The following is a 13,105-nucleotide window of genomic DNA, read 5'->3' on the forward strand; positions in this document are numbered from 1 at the left end:
ATGCAGTAAGTTCACAAAAACAAGAAGGGATAGAAATTTTCTCAGAATACAGAACAAAGGGCAAAGATGGCACAGCAAACCATCTCTCCCTTTTCTCACCATCCTCTCTATTAGCTACTGCTGATGTGAGCTAGAGTGTTGTCTTGGAGCAGAAATAAACTTTGTATGAGAGTATTTGTAGAGTTATTATAAATTTGTTGTGTGTAATATCTTATGAAAATACCTATGTTTGAATAACATCCTTATTCTAGGTAATGCTGACTCCTAAAATATGGACTATACAATGTGTATGTGTGTTAGCTGTTGAGTTGTGTCCAACTCTTTGTGACCCCATGGACTATAGCCTGCCAGCCTCCTCTGTCCATGGAATTCTCCAGGCAAGAACACTGGAGTGGGTTGCCATTCCATTCTCCAGGGAATCTTCTCTACCCAGGGATCAAACCTGAGTCTCATTGTTTCTTGCACTGGCAGGAGGATTCTTTACCGCTAGGGCTACCAAGGAAGCCCCAGGGCAATAGGGGTAATAAAATCTGGATAACAAAATCTGAAATTTTGTCAGAGTATCTCTAAATTCAATATAAATTACTTTGGAACCACCAATCCCAGCTGGTAGAATGAGTTTTGATTTTCATCATAGGGGATTGGAATGCAAAATAGGAAGTAAAGAGATACCTGGAGTAACACGTAAGTTTGGCCTTAGAGTACAAAATGAAGCAGGGCAAAGGCTAACAGAGTTTTGCCAAGAGAATGTACTTGTCAGAGCAAACACCCTCTTCCAACAACCCAAGAGACAACTCTACACATGGACGTCACCAGATGGTCAATACTGAAATCAGAGTGATTATATTATTTATAGCCAAAGATGGAGAAACGCTATACAGTCAGCAAAAACAAGACCTGGAGCTGATGGTGGCTCAGCTCATCAGCTCCTTATTGCAAACTTCATGCTCAAATTGAAGAAAGTAGGAAAAACCACTATGTCATTCATGTATGACCTAAATCAAATGCCTTATGATTATACAATAGGTGTGAGGAGTAGATTCAAGGGACTAGATCTGGTAGACAAAGTGCCTGAAGAACTATGTGCGGAGGTTCATACCATTGTACATCAGATGGTGGCTAAAATCATCCTGAAGGAAAAAAATGCAAAAAGATTGTCTGAGGAGGCCTTACAAATAGCTGAGAAAAGAAGAGAAGCAAAAAGCAAAAGAAAAAGGAAAAGATATGCCCAACAGAATACAGAGTTCCAGAGAATAGCAGTAGAGATAAGAAAGCCTTCTTAAGTGAACAATGCAAAGAAATAGAGGAAAACAATAGAATGGGAAAGACTAGAGATCTCTTCAAGAAAATGAGAGATATCAAGGGAATATTTCATGCAAAGATGGGCACAATCAAGGACCGAAATGGCAAGCACCTAGCAAAAGCAGAAGATATTAAGAAGAAGTGGCAAGAATACACAGAAGAACTATACAAAAAAATGTCTTAATTTCCCAGATTACTGTGATAGTGTGGTCACTCACCTAGAGCCAGACATCCTGGAGTGTGAAGTCAAGTGGACCCTAGAAAGCATTACTATGAACAAAGCTAGTGGAGGTGACGGAATTCCAGTTGAGCTATCTCAAATCCTGAAAGATGATGCTGTGAAAGTGCTGCACTCAATATGCCAGAAAATTTGGAAAAGCCAGCAGTGGCCACAGGACTGGAAAAGGTCAGTTTTCATTCCAATTCCAAAGAATGCTAAAGTTATCGTACAATTGCACTCATTTGACATGCTACCAAGATTATGCTCAAAATTCTTCAAGCTAGGCTTCAGCAGGACATCAACTGTGAACTTCCAGATGTACAAAATCAAATCGCCAACATCCATTGGATCATAGAAAAAGCAAGGGAATTAAAAAAAAATCTACTTCTGCTTCACTGACTATGCTAAAATAAAGCCTTTGACTATGTGAGTCACAACAAACTGGAATATTCTTAAAGAGATGAGAATACCAGACCATCTTACCTGTCCTGAGAAACCTGTATGCAGGTCAAGAAGCAATAGTTAGAACTGGACATGGAACAATGGACTGTTTCAAAACTGGGAAAGGATTATGTCAAAGCAGTGTATTGTCACCTTGCTTGTTTAACTTCTGTGAAGAGTACATCAGGCGAAATGCCCAGCTGGATGACTCACAAGCAGGGAATCAATATTGCTGGGAGAAATATCAACAACCTGCAAATGATTCCACTTTAATGGCAGAAAGTGAAGAGGAACTAAAGAGCCTCTTGATGAAGGTGAAAGAGGAGAGTGAAAAAGCTGGCTTAAAACTCAACATTCAGTGATCACGTGTTTGGCACTCAGGCAGAAGTCTCTGACAGCTGCTTTGGGATGAGGAACTTGCTGAGCATTGCTGGAGAAAGCAGATGGATCTTATTGCAGCTTTGGAGGAAGAAGTTGTAGGCTTGCTAAACTCAACATTCACATGATTGGCAAACCTGAAAGTCACTTCCCCATCAGAACCAAGTTCAAGGTGGCAGAATAAACAGTGTGGGTTACTAGAAATCTATAAAGAAAAACAAAGAATCTAGGGTTCAGGTTCTTTGGGGAAAAAGTGGAAGAAGAGCTTCAATAATTAACAAAGTAGGCCTGGCAGTCTTTAAGAGGGTCCAATGCTTTGCACAGCCATGAAATTAAAAGACGCTTACTCCTTGGAAGGAAGGTTATGACCAACCTAGATAGCGTATTGAAAAGCAGAGACATTACTCTGCCAACAAAGGTCCGTCTAGTCAAGGCTATGGTTTTTCCAGTAGTCATGTACGGATGTGAGAGTTGGACGGTGAAGAAAGCTGAGCACCGAAGAATTGATGCTTTTGAACTGTGGTGTTGGAGAAGACTCTTGAGAGTCCCTTGGACTTCAAGGAGATCCAACCAGTCCATCCTAAAGGAGATCAGTCCTGGTTGTTCATTGGAAGGACTGATGTTGAAGCTGAAACTCCAATATTTTTGCCACCTCCTGCAAAGAGTTGACTCATTGGAAAAGACCCTAATGCTGGGAGGGATTGGTGGCAGGAGGAGAAGGGGACGACGGAGGATGAGATGGCTGGGTGGCATCACCGACTCGATGGACATGGGTTTGGGTAGACTCTGGGAGTTGGTGATGGACAGGGAGGCCTGGGGTGCTGCGATTCATGGGGTCGCAAAGAGTTGGACATGACTGAGCAACTGAACTGACTGAATTGAATGCTTTGCAGAGGATTGGCTTTGGCAGAAATCACACTACATGTGTCTTAGGCCATTTGATACAACACCATCTGTTTACAGAAGACTGGTATCCTAGCAATAAAACCCATGATCTGAGAAATGGAGTTTCCTTTGTCTGCTCAGGTCAGAGTGCTACATAAATGCAGCACAAATACTAAGAAGTAGAGATTGTAGATGGGTAGAAAAGAATAAAAGAGATCAGCACTTAGTACCTAATTAAACAGCTAGCCAAAGACAGCCAGAAAAAAAAACAAACCACAACATTAAAAAAATGAAGATCATGGCATCTGGTCCCATCACTTCATAGCAAATAGAAGGGGAGAAAATGGAAACAGTGACAGATTTCATTTTCTTGGGCTCCCAAATCACAGTGGATGGTGCCTGCAGCCACAAAATTAAGACACTTGCTCCTTAGAAGAAAAGCTATGACAAACCTAGACAGCATACTAGAAAGCAGAGACATCTTGCTAACAAAGGTCCAGTAGTGATGTATGGATTTGTGAGTTAGACCATAGAGAAAGCTGAGTGCTGAAGAATTGATGTTTTCAAATTGTGGTGCTGGAGAAGACTCTTGAGAGTCCCTTGGACTGCAAGGAGATTAAACCAGTCAATCCTAAAGGAAATAAACCCTAAATATTCATTGGAAGGACTGATGCTGAAGCTGAAGCTCCAGTACTTTGGCCACCTGATGTGAAGAGCCGACTCATTGGAAAAGACCCTGATGCTGGGAAACATTGAAGGCAGGAGGAGAAAGGGATGACAGAGGATGAAATGGATGGCATCACAGACTCAGTGGACATGAGTTGAGCAAACTCGGGGAGATAGTGAAGGATGGGGAAACCTGGTATACTGCAATCCCTTGGGTTGCAAAGAGTTGGACAGGACTTAGAGAGTGAACAACAGCAACAATGGTATTTTTGATAGTTATGTACATGTGTGTGGTATTTATACCACAGACTCTAGACCAATGACTGTAAACTTCTCTGAGAATTTGATGAAAGCCATTTGACTTGTTGTCCCCAAATGGAAACATACCAAGAATTTATAATTTCAGTGGGCTTATGGACTTCTTGAAGTCCCCAGGTTAGAAGAAGCTGTTTAAGGGAACTTGACTCCCTGCAGGAAACTGGCTTTTTCATCCTTCTATCATGATTGCTTAGCACAGCATTTATCACACAGTAGACATTCTGCAAAGCTGTTGGATAAGTGAAAGCATGAATGAGTGAGTGAATATGAGAAACATTTAAACCATGCGAAGTAGCATATGTGAAATGTGTGTTAATGGCATATGTGTTAATGGCAACTCTTTGGGATCCCATGGACTGTATGGCCTGCCAGAATCCTCTATCCATGGAATTCTCCAGGCAAGAATACTGAAGTGGGTAGCCATTCCCTTCTTCAGGGTATCTTCCCTACCCAAAGATTGAACATGGGTCTCCTGCATTGCAGGCAGATTCTTTACCATCTGAACCACTAGGGAAACTCACAAGGTAACATATGCCAAGTCCCAAATAAATGGTACAAATGAGTTAGGAGGAAGGGATCATCATGAATAGAAGGCTAGCAGCTTCTCAGTGGCCATGGGACTGAATTGGGATGTAAACAAAGGGCAGATTGTCACCAAGTGGAAACAAGTAAGAAAGAAGTTTCAGTGGCTGAAATGTGTGTGGCATATTTCTGGAACTGTAAGTGACTACTATTAAGAGAACAAGTAAAGTGAAATTTTAGGAGATGAGCCTAGCGAGGTGGGGAGGGTAGATTACAAAGATTATGTGCTTGAAGCTGAGCAGAATCCTACAGGACCCTTCAGGTACAAAAGTCTTTCTGTTTCTTGTTTGTAGCCCTTCCCCTTTTCCAAAGAGCTGATGCCGACAGTTACTAATTAGAGAAGTGGGGAAATGCAGAAATGAAGGAAAAGTGGTCAGGAAACAAAAATAGTGCAGAGACAAAGCAGAGTCCTAGTTCCTCTTCAAGGGGTATAATAACAATATATTTTTGAGTTCCTTTACAGGAAATAAGGCCCCCACCCAGGTGGAGGATGGTAACTTCAAGTGAGCACAAGAGTCCTGGGTTATCATCGTATTGCCTCACCACCAACCAATCAGAAGAAAGTCATACATTGTGCAGCCCTCACCCCAAATTTTGCCTTTAAGAACTATTCCCAGAAAACCATCAGCGATTTCAGGTCTTTTGAGTATGAACCACCCATTCTCCTTGCTTGCCTCTGCAATGAGCCTTTTTCTGCTCCAAACTATATGATGTTTTGGCACAGTTGACATCACAGTGCATCATGTATACTAACTTGGTTTTAACAAAGTGCTGTGTAAAAGCAGTTAATGTTTCCTGTAGTATAGGCACTTAGTATGCATAGCAGATCTCTGAATCTAAATGTTATGATCATGCTGGTGATTGTGAGGATCACAAACTTTGTAGATAGAGTTTATCCATTTGGGTATTTTTGGTTGCAAGCAACACAAAGCAATTTGAGGGGGGAAATTTTAAGAGGTAGTGAAACCACACAACTCAGATTGGGATTCAAACTCACTGTCTTTTAATTGAGATCACACACCTGATCTCAGGACTTACTGAAACTCAGGTTGTCTATGCCTCAGGGCAGAAAGAATTCAGTGAGAGACAAAGTGATAGATAAGAAGTGAATTTAATTAGAGATCTACACATTCCATAGACAGAATGTCTGTCTTAAAAGGTGAGAACAGCCTTGGGAGGGAAAAGCAAACTCCACAGAGTGTGGGCCATTTCAGAAGAGGGCAAAAGGTCCCAAAACATGGGGTGGTTGGTTTTTATGGGCTAAGTAATTTCATAGGCTAAGGATTGGGAGGATTATGGCAACCGTTTCAGAGAAGAGGTGGAAATTTCCAGGAATTGGACCACTGCTTTTTTTTTTTTTTAACCTTATATGGTTAGTCTTGAAATTGTCATGGCACCTTTGGTATGTATTTTGATGCTAAAGTATTACAGTGAGTGTATAATGAGGCTCAAAGTCTACTGGAAGTCAAATCTTCTGCCATCATGGACCTAGTTGGTGCTAAACAGTTTTATGTCATATCCTCTAGGGCTTATGTTATTCTTTCAGAGGTTGTGTCCTGGCCCCTTCTCTCTTGTTTCAATTGTGGGAAGTGGGTGGGGATCTACTGGAAGAATCTGGGAGAGATTACAATACAAAAAAAATATAGCAGCAGGATCTGTCTTTGAAAAAGCTGGAACCCAAGAAGCTTGCATCAAAGGCAGAATAGTGCCAAATGGGCATGAATCCACTTAACCTTAAAAAAAAAAAATCCTTGCATCATTTCTTGAGATTTAGACTCTGAGGGCAGTGTAGGGGGAAAGAAATCTTTTCCATTTTTCTTTCCCAGTTCTCAGTTAGAATCTCTATAACAAAAGATAGATTAACAAGAGAAAAATGGACAGAAGTTTATTAGTGTGAATACCCCACATAGACATGAGAGAAGCTCGGTAATGAGCAACTCAACGAGGTGGCTAGAACTTGGGCTTACATTCTCTCTTCAGCTAAAACAAAGAAAGAAGAATGTAGAGGCAGCAAATTTTGGGGAGGTGACCAGGAAAGGTACAGTAAATAAGGGTAAGTTTTGTTATGCAGATTTTAGTTGATAAGAGTGCCTTATGATTAGAGTCATTTTTTCCTTCCTAAACAGAGGGAAGCATCTTTATAAATGGAGATTCCCACTGTAATTGTAAATTTCCCTCCTTAGGGTAATCTATACTCTATTTTCAAAGCTTCTCCTTTATCTGCTACTTCTCAAAATACTCCTGTGTCAAAGAGGTATATTCTGGTCTCCTATAAGAGAGAGTACAGCTAGCCTACCTTGGATCTTATTACTATGGTTTGACTCAGTAGAGGAGATCGGGAACCTCAATGGACAGCCCCACCAATACACACACAAAAATAAGAAGGACAGTTCCCTAAAGGAAATGAATATTGTTGTTGAGCCACTAAGTCATGTCTGACTCTTTGTGACCCAATGGACCGTAGGATCCCAGGCTCCTGTGACCTCAACTATCTTCTGGAGTTTGCTCACATTCATGTCCATTGAGTTGGTGATGCTATCTAACCAACTCATTCTCTGCTGCCCATTTCTCCTTTTGTCTTAGATCTCCCCAGCATTAGGGTCTTTTCCAATGAGTTGGCTGTTTGCATTAGGTGGTCAAAGCATTGAAGCTTCAGCTTCAGCAACAGTCCTTCCAATGAATATTCAGGATGATTTCCTTTAGGATTGACTGGTTTGATCTCCTTGCTGTCCAAGGGACTCTCAAGAATCTTCACCAGCACCACAATTGAAAAGCTGGATGCCTTCTTTATGATGCAACTCTCACATCTGTACATGACTACTGGAAAAACCATAGCTTTGACTATATGGACCTTTGTTAACAAAGTGATGTCTCTGCTTTTTAATTTTCTAGGTAATATCATAACTTTCCTTCCAAGGAGTGAGCTTCTTTTCATTTCATGATTGTAGTCATCATCCACAGTGAATGAATATGCATCTATCCAAATAGGGGAAGTGGATATGGGAAAGTCTAAGCAACAACACAAGGCTATTATACTATGTTGACCTGAAACAAATAGACTGCCAGATATTTCTCCAGCAAAGATAGGTTTATTCAGAATCAGCGTGGGTGTATACTAAGTTGCTTCAGTAGTGTCCAACTCTTTGGGACCTCATGGGCTGTAGCCAACCAGGCTCCTCTGTCTATGGGATTCTCCAGGCAAGAATATTTGGTCTCATGCCACCATTGTTTTATTGTTTGGGGACATGTTTCATGCTTCTGCTGTGTGGATTTTGTTTCTAAGCAAGCCTGTTCAGTTTTGTGGTTAAGCAAACCTGCTTTCTTGAGCAATCATTAATTTACAGGGATCTCCCATACTTTTTTCTTTACTTACAATCCCCTAGTGGAATTAACTATTTAATCATCTAGTTTGTCACATTACTCTGTCCCTATCAGTTTCAGGGCTTGAGTCACTCAATGATGCAGGAGATTGAAGAACACAGGGTCCTTTAATGTTCAGTATTTCTCCTTCAAATACCTGCCTCAGGCAAAATTATATGACATGAACATTTCTCACTCTGTTTCTCTGTCCTCAGTTTAGCAAACAACTTCGGTGAACCCTATTTACTTGTGTCTTTAACATTTCCTTCTCCAATCTACTTCCTCTTTCCTCCAACAAAATGTAAGTCTTAAGCCCCACTTTTAAAGTCCTCTTGCCTACCCTGGAGCTTCCCTGGTGACTCAGTGGTAAAGAATCTGCCTGCCAGTGCGGATTCAGGAGACGGCAGCTTTGATCCTTGGGCTGGGAAGAAACTCTGGAGAAGGAAATGGCAACCCACTTCAGTATTCTTGCTTGGGAAATCCCGTGGACAGAGGAGGCTGGTGGGCTACAGTCCATGGGGTTTCAAAAGAGCCAGACAAGACTTAAGTACTAAACAACAACAATAAATCCCTACCCTATATCTCTGCCATGTGAACATGGTTGTTTATCAGATAAACTCGTTTTGCTCATATCATCTACTTAATGTACTATTCATCAGGAGACATAACAATTTAACTCATCTAAAATGCAATAGCCTCCTTGCTATGCTATGCAATGCTAAGTCGCTTCAGTCGTGTCCGACTCTGTGCGACCCCATAGACGGCAGCTAACCAGGCTCCGCCGTCCCTAGGATTTTCCAGGCAAGAATACCGGAGTCGGTTGCCATTTCCTTCTCCAGTGCATGAAAGGGAAAAGTGAAAGTGAAGTCACTCAGTCATGTCCGACTCTTAGCAACCCCATGGACTGTAGCCCACCAGGCTCCTCCGTCCATGGAATTTTCCAGGCAAGAGTACTGGAGTGGGGTGCCATTGCCTTCTCCGAATAGCCTCCTTAGAGACATTCTTAACAAAAGCCAGGAAGAGAGATGATTGATAGGCATTTGTCATGTTTATTTTGTCAAAGTTAAAATACCAAGTCAAAGGATGAGGAAGGAAGAAAAACAGTATTGGCTGAGCACCTGCCATGTGCCAGGAACATGCTACATATTTTATATCTAATCAGCTCTGGTCGCGTCAACCAATCTGGGTGGATCTCAGTATGTCCCCACCATCAATGCTTCCAAATTTTCCCCAGCTTAGCACATAAACAGTTACACTTTCATCACATACACACAAGACTAGCATATGCTTTAGACACACACACACATAATACACACCTACATAAAGCACAAATCACATTCAAGCAAAAGCTATATAACACACACTTACAACAGCTGTACTAATCACACAACACATACTCTGCACAGATAAATAAATTTCACACACATTGAAATGATATAATTTATTTAGGGATGGAAAGACCATTCAGCTTGCAAAGGTATAAGGAGAATCAATGTCAGAAAATTTCCCAGATTAGTCAGAAAGATGCCATATGTGCTGAATCTTAAAAAAAAAACATGTAGAAGGAAATCAGATAAATGAGCGCAGAAGGGTATTTCAGGCAGAAAACAACACAGGCAAAGTTATGAGAGCAAGAAACCATGTGAAACAACTCTAAGTAGTTGGAAACCATTGGCCCATGAACGTAAGGGCTCTTGATGTAGGTGGGGCCACCACTTGGAAGCACTGAACACTGAAAGCTGTGGGTGTGGGTGGACTTTCTAGTTGCTGATATCCTCTAATAACCGCATGTCCTCTACGCCATCAACAAACCCATTCATGCTGCAATGGAATTCAATGTAGCTGTAGCTCTTGTAATCTTTGTAATTGCTTTTGCTGTTCTTCTGGATGCACTTGAGTGTCTTGAGGGGATATGGGGCCCATATATATACATTTCTGTAGCGGTCTCTCCAGTTCCTCAGGCATATACGCTCAATTTTGTGCCATAAGGTATAGATGAAGATGTGATAGTTCTTGTCTTCTGGAATGCCTCTTTCCCTCATCAGATCATTGCATTTGTACTTGCTGAATTCCCAATTTGTGCTCAGGTGGTGCTGTTTCATGAATTCCCTCCAGGAAAGGTTCTGGCTGTGTACAAGGAGCCCACACAGAGTGAACAGCAGAGCCAACAGAGGGCCTAGGACCTTTAGAGTGGATGCCATTTCAGTCACCAGGACCACCTGTGGATCCACAGGGAAGAGAGAGGAAAGCATTATCTCAACACTACCCTAAGAGCTGAGATCCACCTTAAAATTCCTTTCTCTGTCAGTGTAGGCACTTGGACCCAATTTTACCATTTGGTTTCCAGGCTGGAAGATAAGTCTCATTAGATAATAAAGTTTATAAGAAATGAAAATATGCTGCAGCCTGTCTGAGACAAGAGCAAAGTTGTAAAAATATTGAAGTTTATTTTGGCAATTCCAAATACCTCCTGTCTGCCCTCTCTTCTATCTGAACTGAGGAATCAATCTCGCTCTAGCTAGCTGTTTTGCATCCACATGAATTCTCAAAAGAGTGTATATCTTAAAGAAAATGGGATTTTAAGCATTATGTCTATGAATTGCAAAGGGTTGTCCCTCTAAAGGGGCTTCCTTTGTGGCTCGGTGGTTAAGAATCTACCTTCAATGCAGGAGACACAGGAGACCAAGATTTGATTCCTGGGTCAGGAAGATCCCCTGGAGGAGGGCACGGCAACCCACTCCAGTATTCTTGTCTGGAGAATCCTGGACAGAAGAGCCTGGTGGGCTACTGTCCATGAGGTCACAGAGACTTGGACATGACTGAAGCAACTGAGCATGCACGTCCCTTTAAAGGGGATGCAGAATATGAATAGAGACTTGAAGAATATTTTCCAAGCAGGAGGCTTTGGTTCCCTGAAATCCTAGGCTGCAACTATACTGATTCTGCAAGATGGTTCTTTCTAGGATCTTGTCTTCCTCATGACACTTCCCCAAAGCCTGTGAAACATGTTGTCACTTCTGACTACACACACCCCTTCTTAGAAGCCATTTCCCTAATTGTTGTCATGATAAACGATCTTGATTTGTCATTAAGAATGTTACCATAAGGAGCTCCAGTTTTGAAATATTGTTTTAGTCAATCAAATATCAAGATTGAAGCTGCCTTCACAAGAGTTATTCTGTTCAAATTAGGGCAGAGAGTTGCTTGAAAAAGTCTCCCCTTTAAACTAGCTCTTTGTCCTCCTTTACCATGAGGAGTATGCTTGATGCTGTGGAATGTCTATCCTAGTTCTCAACTCTGAGCATGATGCCCCAAATGGGCCTAATAATCCATTCCTCAGACCTGTGAGAGTCTCATGAGATACATTCATTGAGAGCATTTCTGAGAATGTCAAGTACTATGCCAAATATAGCACAAGGGGCAGGTACCTTCTCTTTTGTGATACCCTATCCCTGGCTCAAAAGGCCTAAACAAGATGAGAAGACCAGGATTCAAGGTACTTCAGTGTATAGTTGGCCCTCTGAATCCACCTGCTCTGCACCCAGGGATTCCACCAACCACAGATATGGATTAAAAATACTCCAAAAAAATTTTTTTTTCTTTTCCCCAGAAAGTTCTAAAAAGTAACACTTGAATTTGCTTTGTGCTGTCAACTATTTCCATAGCATTTACATTGTATTTACAGCTATTTACATAAAATTTACCTTGTTTAGGTATTATAAGTGATGTAGAGCTGAGTATATAGTTTAGATGCAAACACTGTGCCATTTTATACAAGGCACTTGAGCATGTTTGCATTTTGGTATCCTGGGCATGAAGGACCCTGGACCAATACCCCATGGATACCAAGAGAAGGTGATATTACCCTTAGGAAGAGTGGGGAGAGGCTATAAAAACTGTATCAGCAAGATAGAATCCAGGTCATTAGTTCTCACAAGTTGGATCACTGTCTATTCTTAATCCCGCCATGTTAATTTCCTCTTCCAGCATTCCTGGGCCTTTCCCTCTAAGCATCCTCAGCACCAGCCCTTCTAACCGTAACTCACCCTATTTAGATCCAACACTCCTGTCACTGCTCGTAGTGGGGATCAGTTTATGGACGTGCGGAGCAGAGAGTGTGTGTCTTTCCCCTTTCCTTAGAGCCAAAAAGTCTGCAGCAGTGAAGGAAGGACAGAAGGAATAACAGTCAGTGGGAGGTACAGCCCTCCAACTGATTGGCAGTAGTTGGGGGAGGGGATAAGACGGCCTTACTAAAAGAACCAGTCCTGCATCTTTTCATCTGGAACACTTGGGTTTACTCTGAGAATAGCCTGGAGCAAAGGAGACAAACCTTGGCCCGGTATCTGCAGTTGGGATACCTGGAACTTCCTGTCTCCCTGCAGTCTGTGACCTTCACTACACCCTCATGGCAGTTCATCCGGCCATTCTTGCACTGAATGCTGGTGGTGCTGCAGATACTACGGATGTTCCAAAGATCTTCATGAATGAGAGTGTTGAAGCGCTTGCACTGATGTGAAGTCATCTTCCGTCTTTGCATCATCAAGTTGCAGTAGCCGTCATTGCCTCCTGTCTCGTCAGGGTCCACGTGTTGCCGCAGGAATCGTTGGTACATGCGATCCTGGCCATAGGAGGGCTGTACCAGCCCCAGCCCCAGCAGGGTCAGCAGCAAGAGCAGAAGAAAGGCCTGGGTCCTCTGGAGAGCCATCACTGCCTTGGAGATGCCTAGAGAAGACCAAGGGGCAAGAAAAATCACCATAGATTCAACAGGAAATGAGCAACCCAAAGCAGCAAGGACAATTTTTGGAGCATCAGACGGGCCCATTTTCTACACATGCAGTCTAAGGGTTAGGCCCAGCTGAATTCCTAGTTTGATATATATGGTTACTACTGTCCTTTATTTTCAAAGATGCTGCTTCATGATGGTGGATCACACTGTGTGTGATTATAACGCTG

At 42.1% G+C, this 13,105-nt stretch overlaps 2 protein-coding genes across 2 annotated transcripts; both read right to left on the minus strand.

Moving 5' to 3' along the window:
* Window positions 1-9,912: 9,912 nt before the first annotated feature.
* On the minus strand, window positions 9,913-10,353 carry EDDM3B (epididymal protein 3B). The gene has a single exon (XM_081506158.1). The coding sequence runs from the start codon at window positions 10,351-10,353 to the stop codon at window positions 9,913-9,915; it is 441 nt and encodes a 146-aa protein (XP_081362284.1).
* Window positions 10,354-12,446: 2,093 nt separating this feature from the next.
* On the minus strand, window positions 12,447-12,857 carry LOC145513819 (ribonuclease 4-like). The gene has a single exon (XM_081510772.1). The coding sequence runs from the start codon at window positions 12,855-12,857 to the stop codon at window positions 12,447-12,449; it is 411 nt and encodes a 136-aa protein (XP_081366898.1).
* Between the last annotated feature and the right edge of the window lie 248 nt (window positions 12,858-13,105).

This window comes from Giraffa tippelskirchi, chromosome 7 (genome assembly GCF_054371585.1).
Source record: "Giraffa tippelskirchi isolate mGirTip1 chromosome 7, T2T-mGirTip1v1.2.pri, whole genome shotgun sequence".
NCBI lineage: Eukaryota > Metazoa > Chordata > Mammalia > Artiodactyla > Giraffidae > Giraffa > Giraffa tippelskirchi.

Coding starts and splice junctions, on each gene's coding strand:
- EDDM3B (XM_081506158.1), bottom strand. CDS start 10,353: ATGGCATCCACTCTAAAGGTCCTAGGCCCTCTGTTGGCTCTGCTGTTC.
- LOC145513819 (XM_081510772.1), bottom strand. CDS start 12,857: ATGGCTCTCCAGAGGACCCAGGCCTTTCTTCTGCTCTTGCTGCTGACC.